The sequence below is a fragment of the Anoplophora glabripennis genome, unplaced genomic scaffold (assembly GCF_000390285.2).
Source record: "Anoplophora glabripennis isolate ALB-LARVAE unplaced genomic scaffold, Agla_2.0 scaffold518, whole genome shotgun sequence".
Taxonomy (NCBI): Eukaryota; Metazoa; Arthropoda; class Insecta; order Coleoptera; family Cerambycidae; genus Anoplophora; species Anoplophora glabripennis.
The window spans coordinates 3258-31193 of NW_019416607.1; the positions used below are offsets into that span (position 1 = coordinate 3258).

General features: G+C 30.9%; 1 protein-coding gene across 2 annotated transcripts; it reads left to right on the forward strand.

Annotated features, from left to right (window-relative positions):
- LOC108912419 (C2 domain-containing protein 5) lies at positions 1-27936 on the forward strand. Of its 2 annotated transcripts, none has more exons than XM_018717631.1 (17): positions 1-137; positions 215-395; positions 449-758; positions 1434-1779; positions 7256-9354; positions 14521-14685; positions 14745-14913; positions 17289-17427; positions 17483-17622; positions 17705-18131; positions 18181-18282; positions 18345-18651; positions 21037-21150; positions 21207-21343; positions 21684-21809; positions 21864-22010; positions 27581-27936. In XM_018717631.1, the coding sequence occupies exons 2-17, from the start codon at positions 219-221 to the stop codon at positions 27644-27646; spliced, it is 4971 nt and encodes a 1656-aa protein (XP_018573147.1). In that variant the 5' UTR covers positions 1-137; positions 215-218; the 3' UTR covers positions 27647-27936. The 2 variants fall into 2 exon arrangements, with proteins under 2 accessions (XP_018573147.1, XP_018573148.1); XM_018717632.1 differs by having other exon boundaries at positions 21037-21102.

Consider the following 27936-nt stretch of genomic DNA (forward strand, 5'->3'; position numbering starts at 1 on the left):
ATATAGGTAATTTATTTCTGCTATATAGTAAATAATTATTTTTTTATGTCGGAGACTACCAGGAATTTCCTAGATTTTGAGCCCTCAAAAATAGAAAAATACGTTTGTCACAGTTAGAAGTTTAAAAGTTAAAAAATGTAAGTGTGTGTGTGTGTATATATATAAATCGCAAGTAGCTCACATAATATGTATTTAAATTTAATTTATTTTTAAGATCCATGCCAGGAAAAGTTAAAGTGAAAATATCATCTGGTAAAAATTTACCAGTAATGGACAGATCTAGTGATACTACAGATGCTTATGTGGAGATTAAATTAGGTAGTACAACATATAAGACAGATGTATGTCGGAAATCGTTACACCCCCAGTGGAATACAGACTGGTATAGGTTCGAGGTAAGTAGATAGATCGATAGTATTTAATAGTGAAAATAAGTAAATATTTTAAGGTCGACGATTCAGAATTACAAGACGAGCCTTTGCAAATCCGGTTAATGGATCACGACACCTATTCAGCTAATGATGCTATAGGTAAAGTATATCTTAATTTAAATCCTTTATTGTTGCCCGTTGATGGTCAGTTGGTCAAATATGGATTTAATGGTGACAGTACCACACATCATGAAATTTCTGGATGGATACCGGTATACGACACAATGCATGGAATAAGGGGTGAAGTTAATGTAACAGTGAAAGTAGAACTGTTTTCTGATTTTAATAGATTTAGACAATCTTCCTGTGGTGTCCAATTTTTTTATTGTAAGTTATTTAGTAAGCTCTTTTTAAACGGCATCACCTTTGTAAAACCAATAAATTTTGTGAAAAATTATTCATTGTTAATTGTAAAATTAATATTAATGGTTTTTATCACTTCTGTTTTTTCTAAATGGAATCAACAATTTGTAAAATCATAAATAGGCACATACTAATTTGCTCATTATAATACTCGGTTTCAAATTAATCAATAATTTTGAATTTTAAAATTCTAGCCTCAGTCTAAAATTTTTGAATTTTATCTAAAAGCTCAGTTTTATTTATATTAAATGTTAGGCCAGCCTCAGTTATTATCTCCCTAGTCCTTCTCTCTTGGTTAGATGTACTTTGTATAACTTCGATTTAACTGTATCCCACAGGAATAAATATAATACTTTCAAAAAAGAGTAAACTATTTGCGTTTCTTTTAATTATGCACTTTATTTATGATTCCATATATCGCTTACTACCCTGCTTAGGAAGAATAGAAATGATAAAACACATTTGATTTTAAATAAAAAAAATAGCTAACCATTTTTTTACAAATTTGACGTTTGAAAAAAAAAGAAAATGATAACCCGGATTAAATTGGACAATAAATAAATTTATTACAAGGGTGTTTCCATTTGAAATGGATCCATTGTATAAGGATGTAACTTCAACTATATTTTAATGTTTAAGCACCTACAGTTCCTCAAGGTTATTATGCCAAAGTAATTCATGGGTTTGTAGAAGAATTGTTAGTTAATGATGATCCAGAATACCAGTGGATTGATAAAATTCGAACTCCTAGGGCTTCCAATGAGGCACGGCAGACATTGTTTTTTAAACTTTCGGGTGAACTTCAGCGCAAGATTGGAGTAAAAGCTTTAAATTTAGGAGGAAATGCAGTTATTGGGTACAGACAGAATTATGATTTGGAGGGTGAATCTGGCATTGTTGCAAGGGGTATCGGGACAGCAGTTACATTGGTAAAGTCGATCAATGTTGCCCTCCCACCCAGTGCCATGGATGACATGAAAGAAGAGTGAGTACTTGTTACCTATTCGTATTTTTTAAATTTTTACGTAGTGTCTAGGTACAAAATTGTCTGAGTGTAAGCTTTTAGGTTTATCGCCATGGTTTGTTTTGGTGTTGTATTGCTCGCTGCACCAGTTTAGTCATCAGAAAAGGTGGCCTTTGATAGGGAAAATGAACAGACCATGGCAACCAACAGTCTAGATAATTAAATACATAAATTATTTTAGATGAATGTGTTGAACTTCACTTCTGTAGTCTATTTACAATAAGTTTGCAATGACGTCACAGTGTGAAGAGATACGATGTTGCCAGATTTAAAATATTTTCAGAATATTTAAGAAAATTCACTTTTGATAATAACTATAATATGTATATATTTTAATAACTAATTAAGAACTCCGCCATTTCTTGAGCATGACTTTATAAAGGTTTTGGCATGTTAATGCTCGACACTTTACACCGTTAATTTATTAGTTGTGAAAGTAACTTTTTATATGCTTTCAACGGGTCCAATACTCAAAAATCACATGGAGCAGCTATCGAAAGTAACGAAATCCTCAAATGCCTGCCAACTGGCGATCGATTAGTTTTAATGATTTTAATTCAGTCCCCGAGCAACATCACAAGGTAAGTGTGGTAAAATTAAAACAATAAAATTTCATAGTTTGACAAGGGTCAATGCTATACAGAACAAATTTATTTTATCGGCTGCATTTAATTACTGAGTGTGACGTCATTACAACATTACATTACATAAATATGCTTTATTAAGATCCTTTAAATACTGTAATTTATTTATTGATAATTTATAGGTTTAAATAATATTTTGATTAATTAAATCATTTATTAGATTTAAATTAAAAAAAAAGAATCGATTATTAAAAATGTAATTATGACAGAAAAAATTAGTCTAGTTGTTCACCCCTGAAGAGATATGGGCCATCAGTTTCCAAAGAAATTATGAAAATTGGCAGTAATTTGAAAACCGAACGAGGTACAAATAACAAATTTTTTACAAGTTGTTTACTAATACAGATGCGAGTTTTCAGCTATTTTTCGAAAATTTTAACCCCTCGAAAGGGGTTGAAATAACCACCCCTCAAGCCATTTTTTGCCATAACTTTTATATTTCGTAAAAACTCGATATCCAAAAATACGCATTAGATGAACTGGTTCTTTTAGAAACTTTTACCTCTCTAGCAATTTTCCTTTAAAACTTTTCGTTTATTAATAAAAAAATAAAATGTACATATTTTGTTCATGTGTATTTTTGAAAAATACATTTATTTTTATTGCTATAATGAGTGTTATTTTACTATGTTAATGGTCAAGATAGTGCATTTTATTTTCTTTTGAAACAACTTAATAAAAATTGTAACATTATAAAGACGATCCATATGTACCCGACTTACCTTATATAAAATTATACAGAAAAAAAATTTTTATTAATGTAAATTTATAACATCGCATGAAACTTACAGAATAATACTATTAATTTAAATTACTTAATACTCCCTTGAGTTCTATAAAAGTAAACGGAAACCATTATATTGTATAATGTGCAATGTACAATTCAATTTAATTTCATTTGGCGGTTGAAAATTGAATGCACAGTAGCAGAGTGGAGGAGTGGCTCATGGCATCTGGAATTTAGGGAGGGTAGCTTAAAAGCTACAGCATTTAGGCCTTATTGGGCCCCTTGTACTCCCTCCCATTAGGAGATCGATCCACCTGAGCTACTACTAACCAACCTATTACAGAGAAAACGGTGATGGATGACGTTGCTCAGGGGGGATCTCTCTAATATAGGCCATAGAAGGCCAACGTTCTCCCAACATGGATTCTCTTATTGACGAGACGGCAGTGCATTCGCATAGTACTGTCTCGTCTTCCTGTTCACAACCCCTACAAAGAGGTGCTTCACACTTCCTCACGTTGTGAAGGTGCATAGAAAATTACCGAGTCATGACATTTTCTGTTTCTTAAATATTTAAATTATTATTATTATTATTATTTATTACAGTAAAATAAAATCACTTTATTGATACTTTTGATGATTTTATTAATGTTAATATTAAATTAACATATATTAAATATTCATTGTCAATGCGGTAAGAAGTGGGTTTATGTTTCACCTGGTGACGTTGTGTCCTTAAAACTTAACCAATGGTAATAATTTTTTGTTTTATCACCTTATACTTGTCATCTATAGCCAAAGAACATGTGTTTTTTGTGTTGTTTGTTTTGTAGTTAAAAACTTTTTTGATATAAATACAGATCTGTTGATGAATTTATTAAGGCAATATTGAGATTCAGTAATTTATATTTTAGAAAAATGACTTATTTTGCATAGTGAGGGGATAACAACCATTTACATTTAAGTACTATTATTTTTCCTAACTGAAACTATTTATGACATGTAATGACCGTCATGACCTGGTCATGACGGCTATGACCGTCACGAGTTTAAATGACGGTCATTTTACATCACTGGTTATACCTGCTAATTCCGTTTGTACCACTTTTCTTAGATAGATATCCGGAGGTGGCAGACACAGCATTACCTCCATTGCTATGGTGAGTGTTGTTCGCATAGCTTCAGTTATGCTCAGACAGGCAATCCTTTGTACCTGGCTTTGTTTAGCTAACATTGGTCTCACAATGGCAGTGTATATCCACATAATCACTTTTGGTTTCATTCCCCAGGTTCCACCAACGCCAACGGTTCTGCGACACTGCTCACAGGATATGTACTTTTTTTTTTATCTTCTTTCAAAATGAAGATTCCATGTTAGTTTTGCATCGAGTGTTACCCCTAGATATTTCACATCAGATGCGAAGCTTAGCGTAGTGTTTAAGAGAGTCGGTGCCTTTATTGGCTCCAGTTTTCTCTTCCTCGTGAAGAGAACCATTTCTGTCTTCCTGGGGTTGACTGACAGAGCACCACTTTTCAATAGTTCTTAGGATTGTTTCAATTTTTTGGCAAAGAGTCCCTTCGAATTTTCCACTGATCAGCATAATGAGGTCATCTGCATAAGCGATGGTATAGATGTCAATTTCCGAGTTGAGGTGGCATAGGAGACTATCCAGAACTAGGTTCCACAGCAGTGGTGATAAAACACCTCCCTTACAACAATTCCTCTCGTGGAAGCATCCCCCACACTGATTTGTGTGGCTCTTTGGTGAGCATATTCTAGTTAGTAGATCTAAATCATGATCTTTCTCTTTTGCAAGGATCTTACATAGCCTAGCAGCCTGCGAGTAGTCCTCAATCTCCATACATCCCTTTAACCAATTTTTTTAAAAGTCTCAGGTGGGTTTTGTATGTTTCCTAATCTGAGTCTTGTCTTGTCATTTTTACCTTGTTAAATGATATCATGGCCTTCTTCTTCTTCAGTTCGCTCAGCTCCAAGCTCCACCAACAGTACAGTATTCACGAATACCTCAGTCACTTCATTATTCTTGGGCTCCTGATCTTGTACCGCTGCCAGGTTCTCCCGGAGGTGACATAGATATTTATCCTTGTCAGTTCCTCGGGGGTCCCGCAACGATTTTTTAGGAGTTTTAGTAAGATTAATATCAAAATTTATCCAGCGATGATCTGACATTGAGGCAGTATCTGCTACAAACCAGTTCTGGAATGTGTTAGATATGCGCGCCGTAGTCAACGTGACATCTATTAATGTTTGACTTCTTGAATTAACAAATGTCGATACACAGCCTCTATTACCTGTTGCTAGCATTAATATAATCATATAAAGACTTGCCTCTTGTGTTGTTGTTTTCACTGCCCCAAGATACATGGTGTGAATTGGTGTCACAAGCCATGATAAGTTTCAATTTCTGGGTACGACAGTGTACTACCAGTTCCTCCATCTCCCTCGTTGGTGGTGGGATGGCCGAATCCTCCGGGAAGTAAACTGATGCAATGACAACAGCAGTTTGTTTGCCCTTGACTACACATTCCACTTTCACGACAGTCAGATCAGATGTTGAAAAGTGTTGTAGTGGTTGGGTTTATTAAAACGAGAGTGACGAGAGGTATATATCTGTGTTGGATGTACTGAAAATGAAAATACGCCCAGTTAGTTTAGTTAGACCTAATATCCTGGATTCTTGTATTAGTGCTAGTGCCTGGTAGGTAGCTCAACCATCAGGAGTGGCCCACGGAACTCATTTGCATATCAAAACTTGTAAAGTAAATGTTATACACTATCACGCAAAACAGAATAGTAATAAATAATTAAATAACGAATAAATAAATAGATCTTTATGTGAATAATTTTGTTTTAATGAATATAAAGGTAGTAGGTAATAATATCAAGGATTTTACCCATTTTCGTTTCTTCTCCACATTGTACAGGTACAATAATTATAATCTGAGTTTTTTCATTGAAATTACAAAAAAGTTTTTAGTACAATAGATTTAGCTTTTGATATGAATTTTTATAATAAAGTATTAGAAAAATCAATTGAATTGAAATCACTAAATTAAAGAAACATTTTTATTTTAAATGGAACACCCTATAAGTATATTAGTGCATACTTAGCTTCATTAAATTTTTCTCATTTCCAAAAATATATAATATGTTACTGTTTGATTCAGGATTTTTCGACATACATATTTCAGTTTTTTGAAAAAACAGGAGCGAAATTTATATCTGACGGATCACAGAGTGGCTATGGATGAGGCACGCAAAACAAACAAATGACTTTGACAGAAGTTTATTTATCATAATTAATTTATTTCCTATAACAAAGAAATAATGTTTAGTGAGAAAGAAAAATTTGAAATTATCTGTTTATTTTACAAGAATCATAATAATAATGTGAATGCAGTGCACGCCGAGTATTCTCGTTTGCATCTCGGGTTTCCAATTTCATCTCGAGCTGCAATTTACGACATTGAGTGACGCTTTAGAGAAACAAAATCTCTTGGAAGACAGAAACGAAGAATTATTCCTAATGAAGAATTAGAACTAACTATATTACTATATTTTCAAGGTAAGCAAATATTCATTGGAGGTTCACCCTGGTAAATTCAAATATTAAATTATTGTAGAAAGGCCACAAGAGTCCACACAAGCCACAAGAGTAAATGGTTCAAGACAGTTAGAAATAAGCCAAAGTAAATTTATTAGACCGTTACATAAATATTTTGTATTAAAAACTTTTTTGTAATTTCAATAATAAAATCACAATAAGTTGTGGGATTATAGTGACTAACCCTGTACTGTAGTGCCACCACCTGATCCTCTAACTTTTACGTGTTTGCGCATCTCACCTTCAGATGGAATTGGTTGGACTGTGCGTAATATTAAATTCAATGCAAAATATCATTATTATTGCGAACATGGCTTTTAATTACATCCATATCTTTTATGACATTTATTTATAACAACTCGTCTCTTATGAGATTTAAATTTTATGAGCACGTTTATATTATACTTAAAAATTCTATTAATTTTTCTGTTTTTGTACAGGCGTGTTCAAAATTACTTAAAATTCCTGGGTGGCGACAAAAGCTTTCGCTTGAGCGCTACACGAAATTTGTTAATTCCTGTTCCTCTTACTTTTCGTCCTTATCCTGTATTACCAGATCCAAACTATTCAAGGTACAAGCAACTCTCCAAAAGATTATATACTTCTTTGGATTTGGGAAATTTAGAAACAGCTTACTCAAACCCAGGTTTAAATGAGGAGATTCCACATATATCTGTAAAGACTTTATTAAAACAAGAAGATGAGCGTGGCATACCAAGTGGTGGATTATCTCACAGATTAAAGAATTTAAAATATTCACAAAACTCACTATCAAAAAGAATGACTGTTTTGAAATCAAAAATGGGTGATAGTATCGGTGAGGAACTGGACGAGGACGTGTCTGTTGACAATAGAAAGAAGGATTTCAAGAAACCTAGCAGCGAATCGAGTATTATGGCTGAATTACTAGCTAGATCTGTTATTCGAGCTCACAACAGTTTAAGTTGTATTTTGGAAGTCCAAAATCCTACACGCAATGAAGATGACAATAATGACGGTGGTACTTTGGAGATGTTGGAACCAATAGCAAACTTACTAAGTAAAACAGCCTCAGAACCTGCAATTTCCTCAGATGATAATGGCAGCGAAAGATGTTTATCTAGTTGTGATTCTAGCAGTTCTGGTTCAGATTATGATTATGATGATGAAGCTCTGGAATACACAAACTCAAATATTGATCTTGAGACGATTAGTAATATTGTTAAAGATGTAGAAATGATACAGAAGAAAAAAGTACCACTACAGAAACAAGTATCTATGCCAGCTCTAGGACCTAACAGAATTGATTCAGTAGATACATTATCCAATAATGTATTCAACTTTTCCGAGGTCACAAATAAAAATTTTACTCTTCCTTATGTTTGTTCGGAGGTTGATTTACTCTCTGAAAATGATTGTAATGAAAATTCTACAAACATGCAAGATATTTTTTTTGAACAAGAAAAAACGTATTCTGCAGGAGGGATGAATATAGTACCAGAGGAAGTTAGTGGTATTTCTGAAGCTATTAGAAGTGTTGAGATAAAAGACACGGGTTTAGTCAAAACTGCTATTCAAACATTGCTTTTAGAGAAAGTAAGTCTTATAGGGTCATGTACCCCAGCTACGTCTCCCATCTTTAAAAGTGATACGGACTATGTACAAATTTATGACAAACCACATGAGGGAACTGCAAAACTAATAAATAAACCAAAATCAAAAATTCCAAAATCGGCCAGTTCGCTCTCATTCTCTGATTATGTAAAGAACAATAATGACACAGTTTTAGGAGCACCATTTGCGTCAGCACTTGCACTTAACTCTGAACATTTTAAAAGACAGAAATCTCAGCCGTGTGTTTTTGATAATGTCAAATTACGGTCTGCCTCTTTTAAATCTTTGGGGATAGAAACATCTAAATTGGAACGACAGAACTGTTTTTCAGATACACAACTACATAAACCTCTAATAAAAATAATGTTAAATGAATCCTTGAAAAAGAAGCACAATAACGAGGAACATAAATTTAAGTTATTTCAGTTGAAAGAGAAAAAGGGAAGCCATGAGTCATCATTAAGCGAGCGTAAAAAGCTCTTCGGTTTTTTGCACTGCATTCGAAAATCCAGTCAAGGTGAATCGAAAGAACATAAAAATATAATTTCTAGAATATTTCATAGCAAAAGTGAAAAGGATGGATTGACACTGAGAAAATGTAATATAGAAGAAACATCTGAATCGAAAAATTCTTGCCTTGATGAATCATCCTGGACTACTACCCCATCCTCAAATGTACTAACTAATACTAATAGAACCCCTCGTAATTTTCCCAATGATTTGCCTGACAATATGAAAATTGATGAAGGCTCTAATTGTAGCAAAATTAAGCATGCATGCATAACCCCCAATAGGCATAACACTTCAGCACAAGCAGATCAAAATGCCGCTCAGATTGGACAAAGTCCTGAACATCATAAAGCAGACCAATCACCAGCTAGACCAAGTGGGGTGCCCTGTATACATAGAAGATCGTCGGATTCAGACCTGAGTATTACACCTAAAGGTAATTATTCAAATTTTATATATATATATATAGCTTCATTAAATTTTTCTCATTTCCAAAAATATATAATATGTTACTGTTTGATTCAGGATTTTTCGACATACATATTTCAGTTTTTTGAAAAAACAGGAGCGAAATTTATATCTGACGGATCACAGAGTGGCTATGGATGAGGCACGCAAAACAAACAAATGACTTTGACAGAAGTTTATTTATCATAATTAATTTATTTCCTATAACAAAGAAATAATGTTTAGTGAGAAAGAAAAATTTGAAATTATCTGTTTATTTTACAAGAATCATAATAATAATGTGAATGCAGTGCACGCCGAGTATTCTCGTTTGCATCTCGGGTTTCCAATTTCATCTCGAGCTGCAATTTACGACATTGAGTGACGCTTTAGAGAAACAAAATCTCTTGGAAGACAGAAACGAAGAATTATTCCTAATGAAGAATTAGAACTAACTATATTACTATATTTTCAAGGTAAGCAAATATTCATTGGAGGTTCACCCTGGTAAATTCAAATATTAAATTATTGTAGAAAGGCCACAAGAGTCCACACAAGCCACAAGAGTAAATGGTTCAAGACAGTTAGAAATAAGCCAAAGTAAATTTATTAGACCGTTACATAAATATTTTGTATTAAAAACTTTTTTGTAATTTCAATAATAAAATCACAATAAGTTGTGGGATTATAGTGACTAACCCTGTACTGTAGTGCCACCACCTGATCCTCTAACTTTTACGTGTTTGCGCATCTCACCTTCAGATGGAATTGGTTGGACTGTGCGTAATATTAAATTCAATGCAAAATATCATTATTATTGCGAACATGGCTTTTAATTACATCCATATCTTTTATGACATTTATTTATAACAACTCGTCTCTTATGAGATTTAAATTTTATGAGCACGTTTATATTATACTTAAAAATTCTATTAATTTTTCTGTTTTTGTACAGGCGTGTTCAAAATTACTTAAAATTCCTGGGTGGCGACAAAAGCTTTCGCTTGAGCGCTACACGAAATTTGTTAATTCCTGTTCCTCTTACTTTTCGTCCTTATCCTGTATTACCAGATCCAAACTATTCAAGGTACAAGCAACTCTCCAAAAGATTATATACTTCTTTGGATTTGGGAAATTTAGAAACAGCTTACTCAAACCCAGGTTTAAATGAGGAGATTCCACATATATCTGTAAAGACTTTATTAAAACAAGAAGATGAGCGTGGCATACCAAGTGGTGGATTATCTCACAGATTAAAGAATTTAAAATATTCACAAAACTCACTATCAAAAAGAATGACTGTTTTGAAATCAAAAATGGGTGATAGTATCGGTGAGGAACTGGACGAGGACGTGTCTGTTGACAATAGAAAGAAGGATTTCAAGAAACCTAGCAGCGAATCGAGTATTATGGCTGAATTACTAGCTAGATCTGTTATTCGAGCTCACAACAGTTTAAGTTGTATTTTGGAAGTCCAAAATCCTACACGCAATGAAGATGACAATAATGACGGTGGTACTTTGGAGATGTTGGAACCAATAGCAAACTTACTAAGTAAAACAGCCTCAGAACCTGCAATTTCCTCAGATGATAATGGCAGCGAAAGATGTTTATCTAGTTGTGATTCTAGCAGTTCTGGTTCAGATTATGATTATGATGATGAAGCTCTGGAATACACAAACTCAAATATTGATCTTGAGACGATTAGTAATATTGTTAAAGATGTAGAAATGATACAGAAGAAAAAAGTACCACTACAGAAACAAGTATCTATGCCAGCTCTAGGACCTAACAGAATTGATTCAGTAGATACATTATCCAATAATGTATTCAACTTTTCCGAGGTCACAAATAAAAATTTTACTCTTCCTTATGTTTGTTCGGAGGTTGATTTACTCTCTGAAAATGATTGTAATGAAAATTCTACAAACATGCAAGATATTTTTTTTGAACAAGAAAAAACGTATTCTGCAGNTTACTATAAAAGTATTGAATTAAATGAAGCCTATATTAAAATTGTAATAAAACCGTCATTATAAAATATTTATTTATGAAATTTGGCATGAAACCGTTTTAGGGGATGCAGAATCCAGTGCCGTAGATAGATTTTAAATAAAAAAATCGCTAAACAGTTTTTGTAAAATTTGACAGTGAAAAAAATTCATAGTAGGCCTTGAAAATCAAAATTTCACCTTCTAATTTTGCATCATGAGAGTGCTTTTGGAGATCTATCTTTTAAAAAAAATCCGGTTCAAATCGATCCAGAAACAACTTTTGTACGCGAGTGTTTCCATTTGAAATGGGTCACACTGTGTATATATATATATAATGTGGAAATCTTCTTGAACCTTTCATTTAATATTAAAATATATTTATTTTCTTGGGAATTGGGTTCTGGTGTGACAGTCAGTTAAAAAAAGGATAAAAAAAACACTAGCGATTTCTTTCTTGATGTTTCTTTCCTGATCAGGAACTTTGTCAAAAGGCTTTTATTGTTACATTTGTCATAGTTAATTAAATAAAACTTAAACAACAACCATTCCCCGTAAAAAATTTTTAAAAACTGCATCAATCCTACAGTGGACAAATTTTTTACAATGTAATATTATGTTTTTTTAGTTTAAATTTGAAAAAGGCTTGTGTTTTTAGATGTTGTAAGCGTGTCAGGATAATACTTTTAATCGGCAATGTGGTACGTCGATACGTTAAAAAAAAGATTTTCAACATATCGTCAAAAAAGAAATCGCTGCTGTTTCTTTTATCCTTTTTTTAACAGACTATCACAGCAGAACCCAATTCCGAAGGAAATATATATACAGTTATACACATAAAAACCCATAATATAATAATAAAAACACTAAAAGATCTATTGCACCATTCTTTTAACGTTCAGAAAATTCGTTGTTATTGGCGTTGTCTCAGTTATTTCATATTTTGTTATTTTAACACAGGTTACCTAGAAATGTACAATTTACAATAGATAATGTTAAGTTTTTAGGTACCTACCTATCTATTAACTGCCTACTTTATTTACTTGATAATTAAAATATTGAAGACAACTTGAAATATTTTTACAAAAACAATATGAACCAATGAAAATTGGTGAAATACAGGGTGATTCACTTTTTATAATTAGGACTTTAACCATTGACAGATCAAAATAATGTCATTTTGAAGTATACACTTTTTCTTCCAAAGGCTTCCTTTTAGAGATGAAAAAACATTTTTTTTTTGTTTTTATTTAATTTTCCTTAAACTATGAAAGCCATTGGTTTTATAGTTAGTATGAAGTGTATTAATGAAAAGCTTTCATTATGGTCTTCAAATTAGGCAGTGGCTCGGGAAGCATTATCCACGTCGTTGGATAGGGCGTATTTTGGAAATGAATCATGCCTGAGTACCAGAATCAGAACCTGGTACCGGTCCCATTGCTTGACTGCCACGATCGCCAGGTCTAAATCCCATGCATTATTTCGTTTGGGGATTTATTAAAGAAATGGTGTACAGTACAGTTCACCAGTCCGTACTCTTGAAATGTTATCAAGAAGAATTGAAAATAATTGTGAAACTCTTACAACTCCAATATGTTTAGGAGAGCAGTTCAAAGCTTATTTAGGTCATGTGAGAAATGCATCGAGGTTCAAGAACAACATTTCAAACATTTGTTGTGATACTTTTTCCTTTATTCTATATTATTAATTGTTATTTGTGTTTGCTTCTCAGTATGAAATATTTTATTCTGTATTACTTTGTTTGGAAAACTTAAAACCATTTCACATATAAAAACCATAAGTAATTTTTCTCATTTCATTTAAAAATAGTAAGTGACCTTTTTGCCCTAGAAACCGCAATGTAAAAAAAATATATTCATTAATTTCCAGTGGCATCAAAATTATATTAAAAATAGGGGTCATCAGAGCCCCTATGGACACCTGTGATTGATCTATTTTCACAATAATTAGTAAAATCAATAGAGCTTTTCATTCGTACGCTTTATACTAAATATAAAACAAATGGTTTTCATAGTTTAAGAAAAAAATAAATACCTAAGAACAAAAAACAATTTTTTTTTTTCAAGAGATTATGTCTAAAAGGAAGCCTTTGGAAGAAAAAGTGTATACTTCAAAATGACATTATTTTGATGAGATCTATCGGTGGTTATAGTCCTAATCCTAGAAAGCGAATCACCATGTATAACATGAAAACAATATTTTTAAATAAATCTTGAGTAAGGTCAGAACGGTCGACCTGCTTACTTGCCAGTGGCAACTTTTCAGACGATGCAGGGGAGAGAATGTCAAAACATTTTAAGAAATTAATTTTCTTTTCTTTTTATAACTGGTAATATGTAATCATTTGTTTTTATTTTAACTTCACAACTTCAATATGATATTTTTGTAGGTTGTGTTCCTATGTGATACCTCAGTAGACTCTAAATACCAATACATTATACCTATATGTGTAAAGTTGAGAATTACATCCAAATAAAAAAATAATTTGTAAATAAAAATAGTGTCATTGTTATTTAACGTAACGTAAATTTTATTGAAACTGCTTAGTTTCAATTTATGTTTCATCAATTTTATTTATGCTTTTGTAAATTTAGTGTTTTTATTCGTATATAAAATATGGATTAAAACAGTTTTTTAAATGTACCTTATTTCTTTGGTTTTTTGTTTCTACTCTTAGGATTCTTTAGAAAAAGTGAGTATGAGATGCTTGCTAAAAATAATTGTTGCATCTTTTTGCCTCATTGTTTTATTGTCTATTACATTACTAATTAAATCTAAAATCATGCTGTTACCAACACTTAATTGTAAATTCTATTTCTTTGTGTACATTTAGCTGTGCTAGCCTTCTTTTGTGTATATACAGAAAAAAATTACACTTGAATACCCCTTGACCTCAGATCACTCCCTTATGTTTAACATGTATTAGTACTTTAGGTCATATCAAATTTGTCCCCATAGTGGATATACCGACATATAATATTCCCTTTGTGTTTATTCAGTTGTCGATGCTGTCTTTAATTGTTTTGGGTTAAGAAATAAATGTTTGTTCTGGTAACAGAAGGCTAGCATTTTAGATTTTTTTAGGAAATTTTTGTGTAGCCTATTGCTTAATCGGGCACATCTTTACTAAATATATTTATCAGGGAACAGCCTAACTGGAAGTGACAGATCGGGAGGAATTCCAAGTGGATACTTCATGCGGAATAATGTTGTGTTGAGATCTCAAGTTCATCAGGAAAATTTTGACATGTTAGAATATCCCTTTCTGACAATGACCAAGTTTCCACCTGGATTTGTTGCTCAAATAGGTAGAGAGATTGATCTAATCTAATTGTTGGATATAACTTGAAGCAGTTGAATATTGTAGGTGGTGCAGTAAGTGCCAGGTCCGTTAAAAGATTGGAAATTATTTCAAATGTTGATGAACCAGAATCTAGAGACACCTGGTGGTCAGAGTTAAGAATGGAAATACGTTCCCATGCTCGTAGTTTGAACTGTAATGCTGTTCTCGGATATTCAGAATCATCAAGTCTGTGGTAGTTGAAATTAATTTAGTATATAGACTGGCCCATTTCAAATTTGAACATCCTGAATAAAAATTGTATTCATTAATCGATTTCAATTAGGACTTTCTGTAAATGGTAGAACATCAAAAACTGTACTAAGTATACTGTTAGACAAAAGTCATATTTTGTTTTTACTAATCAAGGACCTACTTCGATATTTTTTTGTGCTAGAATTCATGAAATCATTATTAGAGACTATACTCGTATCCTCTTAAATGTGATTTGATAAAAAAAAAATGTATTTTATGCATTTATTATTACAGGCAAAGTAAGCCATACCTCAAAAACAGAAAATGTGCATCGAAAACAGTAACAAAATTAGTTCTAATAATATTACAAAGCCATCGAAACAAATTGCTACAGAAATATTAAGAAAATCAATAATAATGGCATTAGAATCAGAATGATATTCAAGAAATTAAAATTTAAACACTAAAATAATAATAATTAATCTGCGTTATGAATGGTTTTGGTTATTTGAATTCAAGTTTGTATTCAATTCAATAATATGTATATGGTCTAGCCCTACATTAGCTCTAGATCAAGAACCAAACTTCTTTGAATAAATAATTGTTTTATTTATAAAGAACCAGTCTGCCAAAAAGTCCAAATCTCTGATATTAATTAGTAATATGTATTATTAGAATATACATACTATCTTCTTATCTGTTTTTGACGATATTTATTCCATGACCTACATCATAATAATATTTTATGATTAAATTTATATGCTAAATTTTGATTTTTTAAAATAAAATTTGATACATGCAATATTTGGTATTCTACTTAAAAAAAAAAACAACTTTTATCGGGGTGTTTGAATTTGAAATGGCCTTATCATTCTGTAAAACGCAGCGGTGTTAAACTCATTGAAGAACCTGTGCTCCCAAAAACAGTTTTAGAGACTGAAGAAGAAATTTGAAAATTTTGAAGAACTAAAAAGTTAAAAACAATTTGCCTTTACTGAGGTTCAGTGCCAAACTGGGAGAAAAAAGCAGCCCGGGAATTTTTCAAACTAGCGGCCCTAAAAAATTTTAAACTGACTAGGATTGCCGTAGTAAAAAGTAAACGGGTTTTTCTAGTGTACAGTTTTGAAATAGTCGTTATTTATGTCGAGTATTCCAAAGTTGAGGTGATTGAACATTTTTAAATGTATTATTTATTTTATCCATCAATTAGTTTATGGTTTCTTTTATTTTTTTTCAGTGGATAATTTTACCTTGCATTCAACCACTTTTAAGCGCTTTACTCGGTAATTTTTTACTAGAGACTTTTCTAAATCCATCAAGCTTGAACCATAGAATACGATTTTGTATTCTATATTAAATAAGACATGAAAATATGAGAGCTGTAATCTAAGAACTTAATTCTAGAATAAACCACAATTATTTGTACGAAAATAAAACCAAGGAAAGCGTATTGTTAAATCATATTATGTAGATATTAACCTAATAGTGTACAAAAGAATAACATACATGTGAAACTTAATTTCAATCGTTTCAGCAATTTCGATTAAAATACATCTGACAAATCTGAAAATAATATTATAGTAAAAGCTTATTTCTAAAACATGGATGTTTTGAAGTTAGTAAGTCAATTAGGTACTGCATCAATCGTGATCTTGTTTAAAATATCTTTTTCAGAGTTCATAAGAATAAAGGCTTCTAATTTTTCTTGTCCGATGGAATTTTGCAACCGATTTTTGATAAATTTTAAAATATGTACTAAACGATCGCTCACAAGCCATCTGCGTAAAATAAAGAGAGGAGATATTTGTATGGTAAACTAAGCGTTGGATAAGCGCCCGTCAGAAGATTATACTTGTTTAAAATTCTATAGCAGCACACAGCACAGTCTTTGGAAGATTTTTTTTGTTTTACTTTGATTGTCTTTAACATTCGAAGTAATTTCATCATCTATGTCATCATTCTGACTAACATGCAAATAACGAACTTCCTTTATCCCAAAAGCATCTGTGGTTGAACTTGAAGGTCTCTTAAATAAATTGTCCCAAAAAAAACATGAAGTTTAAAAATCGACTAAATTTTTTAATTTTTTTTTGCTTTCCATTCTAAAAAAGTTTCAAATTTTTGAAATATATATAATTAAATGTTGGGCCTTTTTTCTCTATGGCCAGTCCGGCGCTGCTGAGGTTACTTTGACATCGGTGCTTATTTCTATAAAATCAGATTCAAGCATCTTAGGTAACATGTGCCCACACCCCCTGCTAAGAAATTACAGTAGAACTGAAAATTTTGTACATTAAAAGGAATTAACTGATAATATTTTCACTTTCATCAGAATCATCATCTGCTGTTACTTAATATTGTTTGAATTTTTTTTAGTGATGATATTTGCGTTTTGAGTGCATGTGGTACAGCAGCTATAATAGATTTTCAATGTTCTGAAGATATTGACGAATCCAGGCAAAATATAGTTAAAGATTCTATGAATGTTTCAGTTGAAAGAGATAGAATTAATATGGTAATTTAAAAAATATTAATAAAATTTAGACACTGTTATAAAAAAAATATTTTAGAGTAGTTGTAATAAGGTTTTTGAAAGTCCAGAGCACACAATGAACAATCAGATAAATAGCAATTGTACTATTACTCATCTTCCATATGATAGCAATAATGTTCCAATAAAAACAACAGCTACAAAATGTGCAATATGTCAGTAAGTATAAAAAATATTTTAACATGTAACAAATAGTCCATTGGAATTTATTGGAGATTAAAAAAAAATTTTTTTTATTTAGTAAAGGAAAAGTTCCAGAAGTTCTTATAGCAACAATAGAACCACCAGAGGCTATTCCATGTACTGGTAAGGGATGCTTTATCGATTCTTATATATGTCGGCCTTTAAAAGATATACGAGGCGAATCAATAGCCAAGGAAATATCTGATGGATTGCCTTTCTTAGAATACGAGCTGCATAGGTTACTTATAAATAAATTGAAAATAAAAGGTATGAATGCAATCTTTGGTTTAAAGTTCCGTATGTCTATTGGGGAACGAATAATAATGGGAATAGCTACAGGTACAGCAGTATATTTGAATCCATTGCCGAGCCCAATATTACCAAAGCTGGTGTCCGACAAAGTCTCAGGTGACAAAAAATTAGCTAATATTCAGAAACGTTTGAATGACACTGTGAAGAAGAATAAGGAAATTTATCAAATTAAGGTAAATAGTTATAATTACAAGGAAAATATATTAATGAATTTTCTAACAGGATGAAGCCCAAAATGGCCACGTTTTATCTGAGGATGAATCTGAAGATGAATCGACGTCAGTAGATTTGTCAGTAGGCAATAAAGATTGTTGTATTTTAGAAGTAGGTTTTTTATAAGTCACCAAATATTGGGAAAGAAAAATAAGTAATTGCAAATGTTTTAGGTTGATGATCCAGAAGATGAGGAAGTTCTGAGATTATTAATGGAAGAACGTCCACCGGATGGTTTTCATGTTGTAAATACTGAAATTGTGCCGGGTTTAGACGATTTAGAAATCATAAAAAATCTACAAATGTTTACTCAAATCTACAGAGTCAAATTTCATCAGCCTTACAATATTAGCAATCATTTTCACAGATTATTGCAAACTGTTTATTTCAAATTAAGGAGGATGGTGCCATGTGCCTTATGCGATCTCCAGTTTCGTATCGATTTGCCTGAACCAGATGAAGTTCAACTTTGTGTTTTTGGTAAATATATATATATATATATATATATATATATATATATATATATATATATATATATATATATATATATATATATATATATATATATATATATATATATATATATATATATATATATATATATATATATATATATATATATATATATATATATATATATATATATATATATATATATATATATATATATATATATATATATATATATATATATATATATATATATATATATATATATATATATATATATATATATATATATATATATATATATATATATATATATATATATATATATATATATATATATATATATATATATATATATATATATATATATATATATATATATATATATATATATATATATATATATATATATATATATATATATATATATATATATATATATATATATATATATATATATATATATATATATATATATATATATATATATATATATATATATATATATATATATATATATATATATATATATATATATATATATATATATATATATATATATATATATATATATATATATATATATATATATATATATATATATATATATATATATATATATATATATATATATATATATATATATATATATATATATATATATATATATATATATATATATATATATATATATATATATATATATATATATATATATATATATATATATATATATATATATATATATATATATATATATATATATATATATATATATATATATATATATATATATATATATATATATATATATATATATATATATATATATATATATATATATATATATATATATATATATATATATATATATATNTTTTTTTTTGTCCGTGTAGAGGGCGCAGCAATTTACATACGATAGTTCTAAAATCTGTTTATACCAGGTGAAAGATATCAATTTTGCCATGAAATTTTATTAAAATAAGTTTTCTCTATCTCTTAAAATAAAAAAGTTAAACGACCCTAAACTTTCGGTACTTTTCCGGTTTTTTTATGATTACTCACAAAGTTGGCCATGGATCTCAAATTTGTTTCTACAGGCATAAAGGCCTCAAAAAATGTAACAAAAAACATATAAAGATTTTTGACGTGCGTCGTATATTAAGCGAGATACATAGGAGTGGCCCTCTTATAGTAGACAGCCTGTATATATATATACCAAATTTCTTTCTTAGACGGGGATGCAGGCAAGGATAAAAAAGTAATACTCTTAAATTTTCAAGCTTGTTTCCTCGTCAGGAAAAAACGACAATAGCATACAAGTTAAAATTTTTCTTATAAATTTGTCATTAAATTCTCTCTCATTATAGAATAGTAAGTAATTCTTTAATGACTTATTTATAAGGAAAATTTTAACTTGTATCTGTTTGTAGTTTTTTCCTGATGAAGAAAAAAATATAGTTTCGAAAGCTTAAAAATTTAAAAGAGTATTACTTTTTCTTCCTTGGCTGCATCCCCGTCTAAAAAAGAATTTTGGTTTATATATACAGGGTGATTCACAACTTATTAAAAAAAAATTGGGAGTAGATACAGCATGAGAAATGGAGTCAATATCCTAAAAAAAATTTAGGAGAGAAAAAATTTTTTGTAAAATCCTTATAGTTTCCGAGAAAAAAATTATTGAAGTTGTAGTACTTTCAACCATTACATAGCAGGACAACTGTAGTCTCTAGCGTCATTTGTAATACGCCTGGAGAGCCACGCCTCAGCGACTCGGAATACTGAAATTCGATTTTACAATTGTCGATGCGATAATGTTTACAATAGTTTTTTAGTAGTTAGTGTCAAAAATGGCTTGCGTGTATAGCAACTCGGACTTGATGAATATCATTTTAATTTATGGTGAAACAATACAACATTTTTTGTGTTAGTTCATAGAAACTGTTTAAGCCGGGTCCAAATGTGTTTACATGTCGATGGGCAAAATTTTGAAGAGTTGTTGTAACATCAGGTATGTCAAATTATTTTATTAACTAAAATCACAAATTAATTTTATTAATTAATAATAACAACAGCGGCAAAAGCAGTTGAATTTGCCGATATAAATTAGGTGCTATAAAATTCTATTTATTTCTTATGAAATTCTTTTAAGTTTTTGAGCGTTTTTATCATACCGCCATGGCGGTTCCATTGTGTGAGGTCAGATTTTACAGTGGACCAGTTTCCAGTGCCGTGCAGAAGTGTATTTTTAAATCATTTTCGAACTGCTCTTTTTGATTTTTTCTTTACAAAATTGTATTTGTAAGAGTCCCCTGTACATCCAAAAATTTTTTTTTAGGATAAGTTCTGAATCACTATATAATTTGCTGCTACAAGTATAATAAATATAATTTAAATTATATTTATTATTTGTAGGTATGGCACTTGGTTTGGGCAAGACACAAAAGAAAGCAAAGGTTATTGTAGCAACCAAACGGAATGGTAACTTTTTTAGTTATGTTTTCTATTTAGGATACAGCAAATTGAACAGTTTAATAATATTCTTTTTTATTAGCTATTTATTTATTAATTTATTTCAATTTTAGATGAAGATTTAATATTTAAGTTAGATGAAGACCAAATTCCTGAAAATAGTATAATATCAACCAATCAAAATAGGATTTTGAAATATAAACAGAAGTCACCGTCTAAGTACAGACCACAATCAGTAAAACAGAGACATGTATGTAATTAACTGAAATTGATAATTTATATGGAAAACAGAAACAAAAAAAATTAAATTGAAGACTTTTTTGGGTTTCATACATATTGCTCGTATTAAAGCTTGCTGCTCATTTCTGCGGCATGGTACGGCACATCAAAATAAAGGCAGAATCAAATACACAAACTAAATGAATGGTTCTCACACAGCGTGTGTTTTAATTATGTAGACATACTGAATGTACGTGAGGAGCCGCTCCATGTCGCAAAGTGAACAGCACACTTTAGTCACATATTTTTTATGAAAAGCAACAAATCAAATATTTGTATTGCTTGGTCACCGTTCTATTATCCGTTTTTAGATAGCACATAGGGAGAGACATGGTGTTGACATAACACCTTTATCCTATGTACCTGGTGGAGTAATTGAAAGATATTTGGGCAACTTAAATTTCTTTTTTATTAGAGAAACCACATCAATTCGAGAAGTAAATATATTTTTACTGTTTTTGATATAAGAGATACTATATTTTTTATTTTAGGAAGGAGGTCTTAGTGGATTTATTCACAGTTTTGTAACCGAAGTTTTAGCAATTGTTCGTGCCCACGTAACTGCACTAGGTGGAAATGCTATGATTGCCTTCTTTTTGACTGAAATCGTGCTATTACATAATCTACATAAAAACCAAGTAAGTATATTCACTGTCACTCATTGATTATTGTTGTGTGATCATAAATAATTATACGACATAGAGCAACAGCAGAATCTATACACGAAAAATATTACTTAGTTCAAAAATTGACACAGATAGTCACCTTTAAAGTTTCTAATACAATGAATTTAAATGATTTTGAAAAATTAATAAAAAACGTTTTCAAACCTAGTAACCGAAATATATTATGTATATACAGGGTGTAACTTTAAGTGGGGGTCAATTGTTTAGGGGTAACAGCGCGTGTTCCCCTGAATACCAATCTGAACTTTTTTTTTTAATCAAATAAGTAGTCGATTAGTTTTTTAAAATGCACTTGAATGTTCATCTGCCATTGTTTGATTAAAAAAGCACCCCCACACTTGCGACCACGTAATTTTGCCGTCCAAACGACTCCAGCCGGCTTACAGCAAGCGAGTCAAAGTGATGACGTATTCGGCCAATAATAATAATTATATTACCATTTAATTAGTTATTAGTTAGTTATTAATATAAATTAAACAGCCTGTATATAAGTACTTTTGCCAAAACGGAAACGTTTTTGAACATTTACTGTAATTTTTTAAAATACAATGTTCATTTGGAGTTTTGGTTGATATGCATTTTTAAGAATTAATTTCTCATACTGGAATTAAAATTCTAATAATGTTTTAATTTTGACGCAAAAACTTATCGAACTATGTATGACCAGGTGATGGAGATTAAAACTCTGATAATGTTTTATTGTAACGTGTGATAGTACTTAATAGTTTAAATAACTTGGTAGATTTCACAGGGTCTAACGACACTTAGAGTGTACGATAATTCAATAAACATAGAAATCTAAAAAAAATTAGATAAATTTGGAACGAATACATTGAAGATTAATTTTTCGAGACGAAACGTCTGAATTTGGTTTGTGCTGAGGCAGTTCAGTATTGGGGGTCATAAAAGCTTGCAAAAAATGTAATAAAATTTCTAGGGTTGTATTTAAAAAAATGAAGTTGATGATGGTCCTGGAGAGACGAAACGTTACATATAAAAATTGATTACGCCATTCGATAGAGCGCAAAAAGTGGCCATGAGAAAGAGTTCTTCTTTTTTCAGTATCACCTCAAACAAGGCTGATTTGAAACAAAAACGGATTTCCTAAATTTCGGTTTTTTTCAAATATTTCGAAAACTAATCATGTTAGCCTTGATTTTTTTAGAGGCATAATGTTGGTCCCCTCATTACGCAACTTTGCCCCCATTTAAGTTACTTCGTACCTCTGGTCAAGACGTGTGCCGTTCTATGCTCAGGACAGGCATTAGGGTGCCGCTAGATACATATCGATAAAATTGATCGATGCAATCATACAATGACGCAGATAGTGGGATTAATAAAATGTGAAGTAGTTGATGCTTCGCCACCATTAGTAATAAATGAAAAGTAAAAAAAAATTAAAAACAAGTTCTTATTAAAATGCACTAAAAAGAAAAAAATAAATAAATAAGTTCATAGAACCCATAATGTTGTGTAAACCCCAATCCCACAAAAGGGTTGAATATGGCTGCTCTATAGAAGTGTTATAAGCAAAAGTATGACAAATAGACACGTACTACATATCCATAATAAGTATGTTCATGTTCTTATGCGATTTAAAAGCTTGTCGCGAGGTTTATTCCTAACTGGAATTTTTACTTTAAGGTTTAAGTTAACGAAATTATGTGACAAGCTTTTAAGTCGCATAAGAACATGAACATACTGATTATAGATAGTACGTGTCTATTTATAATACTTTTGCTGATGACACTTCCGTAGAGCAGGCCATATTCAACCCATTTGTGGATTTGGGGTTTCCACAACATTATGGGTTTTATGAACGTCTTGGTTTATTTGTTGTTTTTACTGCATTTTAATAAAGGCTTGTTTAAAAAAAAATACTTTTAATTTTTTTAGTTTTATCATCAGAATTGAACAAGCATGCAAAATTTCAAAGTCGTAAGTTTAGAGATAGTGCATTGTCATCCAAACAAAACGTGTATGCTAAATTTCAACTGTTTTAAAGTTCAGTTGCAAGATTTGATCCATACTAACAGACAAGTTAAAAAAAAATTTTAAAAATAATAAAAGCGTGTAAAAATAGCATCTATTAAAAACTGTGACTATTTTAGCTACGCGCCTGTGACCTCGGTAAATGTTGAACGGTCATTTTCGGTTTTGAAATGGGTATTTCCCTACCGATCGTCAGGCAGGGTTGATAATTCTTATAACTTTTTCTGGACTGGGCTCCATAATCTTTTTTAAGCCCAAAGAACCTCTTATAAAGGTTTCAAAACCATAAATAGTTTTCTTTTTCAAGAATCCATGTTGCAAACATCAAATTCCCAGACTTTCGTGAATATTTTTAAAATTCCCCGACTATTCCCTTTTTTTATGAAGAATAATGAATTCCCTGACCTCTCCCGGTATTCCCCGTTTTCCAGGCCGCTACGAGCCCTGTCAGAGACGATTAACCGCGGAACACTTCGGACAACTTTCTACAAACTCTTTCCTTATTAGTGAGAAATTATTATTTTGTTAACTTTTGCCAGGTACTTATTATTACCTACGTTCCGTAAGATATTTGTTGAGATAGAATTCCAAGAATACCTCTGCGTCACTTACTTATTAACAGCGTTCGACACCCGAGGGTAGAAAAACCTAGGCGGCGCGGCTTGCAGTGTATACTGTGTTTTGCAGTTACGATGGTGTGTTTCTTCGTAATTGTATCGTCCTGTATGCTTTCAGTGTAATTTTTTATTAAAATAAATCAGTGGAGGTGAAAAATAAAAGAAAGGAATTTAATTCTCAGTCGAAGAGTATCGTGTTTATTCTGAAAATAACGGCACAATTCTACAATTTTAAGGCACGCTACTGACGCGGTAAATTGTTACAGTAGTTCGGATAATAGAACTTTTCTTGGAATTCTATCTCAACAAATATTGCACGGACTTATATACAGGGTGTCCCGTTCATGTTTCAAAAAGACTTGTGTGGTGTGCAAGTTCCTCATGGGAAAATAATGAGGGTAGTTCAAAGTAACGTTTTTTTTTCTTAGATGCCCTGTTTTCGCGATACAGCGTGTTGAAATTGTTACTTGCCATAGGGTTTTCCTTAATTATCTTTAAATCGGCGGAATATAAAAAAATGTCAAAACTTGTAGACGAGTAAACATCAACTGTGCGTTAAGAATAACGTGCAAACGACTTCCTTCTGAAAAGCAGTTTCGCCGATACATATAATTGGAGGGATACAATTAAAAAAAAATATGTATGTTAAAAGTCAAAATTTGTTACATTTGTAAACGGTTTTGTAAACTCTAAAAGCATACTACAAAAAAAGGTAGGTATACTTGTCGAAATATTCGGTAGCATGTACCATTTTCGAGAAAAATGAAGTTGCATGGAAGCAATTGGGGGACAATTTCAGCATCTACTGTAGGTAGTATTTCGAGTCTGCCCCTAATTACTTAAATATTCTTATAATGTAAAGCGTGCAACTGCACTATAAGAAGGCAACGGTTGTGTTTTCAAATTACCTTTTGAAACGTCACCCTAACTTTTGAGATGTTTTCTAATAGGTAGGTACCTACTGTAATTTGATAAAACTGCTCTTATATAGGTACCCTACCCAAATTTTTTTACAATATTAATTTATCATTTACAAGGTCCATGTCAATTTAGTAGTCAGGTTACAAAGTAATTAACTACTGTTCCACCTCAGACCTCAAGATATATTAACATTTGTGCAGAAAGCTTATATCGCTTTTTCTTCATTATGTAAAAGCAACTCAATGGATAGTAAAGCGTGAGTAACAGGGATATAGTAAAAAGTATGTTATGTGGCACGATAAATTTTATGGAAATTTTTATAAAAGTTTTAGCGAATAGGAAATTGTTCACACATCTTTATATGGTGTCGCCACAATTTTTAATAAATTACGCAGTCTTTTCGAGAGAAACATATGGGGTAAGTATGTTCATAAATTTTTATAAACATTCAAGTGATATTACCCCCAATCATTTTAACTCAAACGAGTATTCAAAGTTAATAATGGATTGTATTTTTACCAGTATTTTATATTATTCGGTAAGTTCATATTGTATTAAGGTTTTATGATCAGTTAGCGTAAAACATATTGTTTTATTTTATATAAAAATCTAATGAAATCAGTTCCATAACCGTTTGCGGCAATTGTAAATTATGCTTACATGGGTGTCCAATAAATAAGCGTCAAAATTTTTGTCACTTATTTAACTTATCAAAGGCTATTTGATACGTTTTTATTCGGTATTTTGCTCCCACTAAAATAACACTAACGGACGAATGTTCTGTGGATTGATTTTCAATTTTTTTAAACTTTATTTAGTGTAATTATTAACACTAATTAGTTTGAATTTAATTTCATTTGATTCTTAAAGCAAATAAAACATGCCCGTCCTGAATTTTCGGCTGTTTTGTGGCAACCATACTTCCAAATCATCAGTTTGAAATTTTCCTAATATTATGTAATTCGGATAACGTTCATTAAAGCATTATTTTATTACCCCTATAATCTATAAATTGTACGAGTTAAAGCAGTGTGGGTTTGAGATATAAATTTATTATATTTAACCTAACCTAGATGTACTTACTAGGGCCAGTTCTCGCATCATGACCGATTGAAGAAAATATTATTTTTTTCTCTAAGAAAATGTAACTCACAGACTGTCCTATATTTTGATGGAGAAAAATCCTCTCGAGGGACGGCAGCAACCCGTTTCTTACATAAATACCTTTGGGCCGCCTTTATAATTCCCACGACATCCAGAGACACACACATGGCATTTTTTAGTTATTTAAACAGAACAACAATGCACGCACATATAAATAATCAAAAACAAAAATTATAAATCACTTTAACTAATACTCTAATTTTAAATGCACTGCACATTAAATGAAAACAAAATCTGTATCACGTACTCGTCGAACAGAGTAGTCGGAGTACTACTAATGGTTGGTTTATAAAAAAGTATTAGTCCTAACTTAGCCTTAACTTAACCGTAATCTTAGTCCTAAAAATTGAAATGTACAAAATGTAATGTATAGAACTAGGGCAAGGTTAAGATTTTTATAAACCGATACATTAAATTCTGTACATTTAACTTTTTAGGACTAAGATTAAGGTTAAGTTACGGCTTAGTTAGGACTAATACTTTTTTATAAACCAACCATAACAGTACTAACTGAACGACGTCTTCACCTGGATGTCTATACGTCACACAATTACGTCAGATCCCTCATCCCTCTAGTCATTATTTTCGGTGGTAGGTATAATACCTAACTACTTTTTTCATTTTCTGAATTCAGATAAAAATGAAATAAAAATAGATCGAATATTTAAGTTGTTTGCAAGGATGTGTTTGATCTATTATAAATAACAGTACGCAAAGCAAGTCAAATGGAAAACGTCTCGTCGCGCCATATACCTAAATATATGTAATATAATTTTCATACGTCAGACAATCAAAATGAATTTTATTGTCTAAACTGTTTCTTTATAGGGTCAATGCCTTGTCAACGTGGGAGGAGATGTGGTACTAGTTTCGTACTTTAAAGAAGATACATAGACCTGCAAAATCATCTAGTACCTATCTAATTTTTTGTTATGCGACTTCATAAGTACGGAGCCGATCCTTTTACTGCAGGAGAAAAGTTAGATTGTCACTGTTGAAATTATGTATATATATTATTTTTTCTGTTTTTCCTTAGTCACAAAACACTGCTATTTTTAAATATCGTATTATTGTATTAGAACCATCCCTGTATTTGTTATGATAGTTGCAATCCCCGAATCCTGATATGTTTGTATTTAATAGACAAGTACCTATGTAGTTTAATAGAGCAATGTTATTATCTC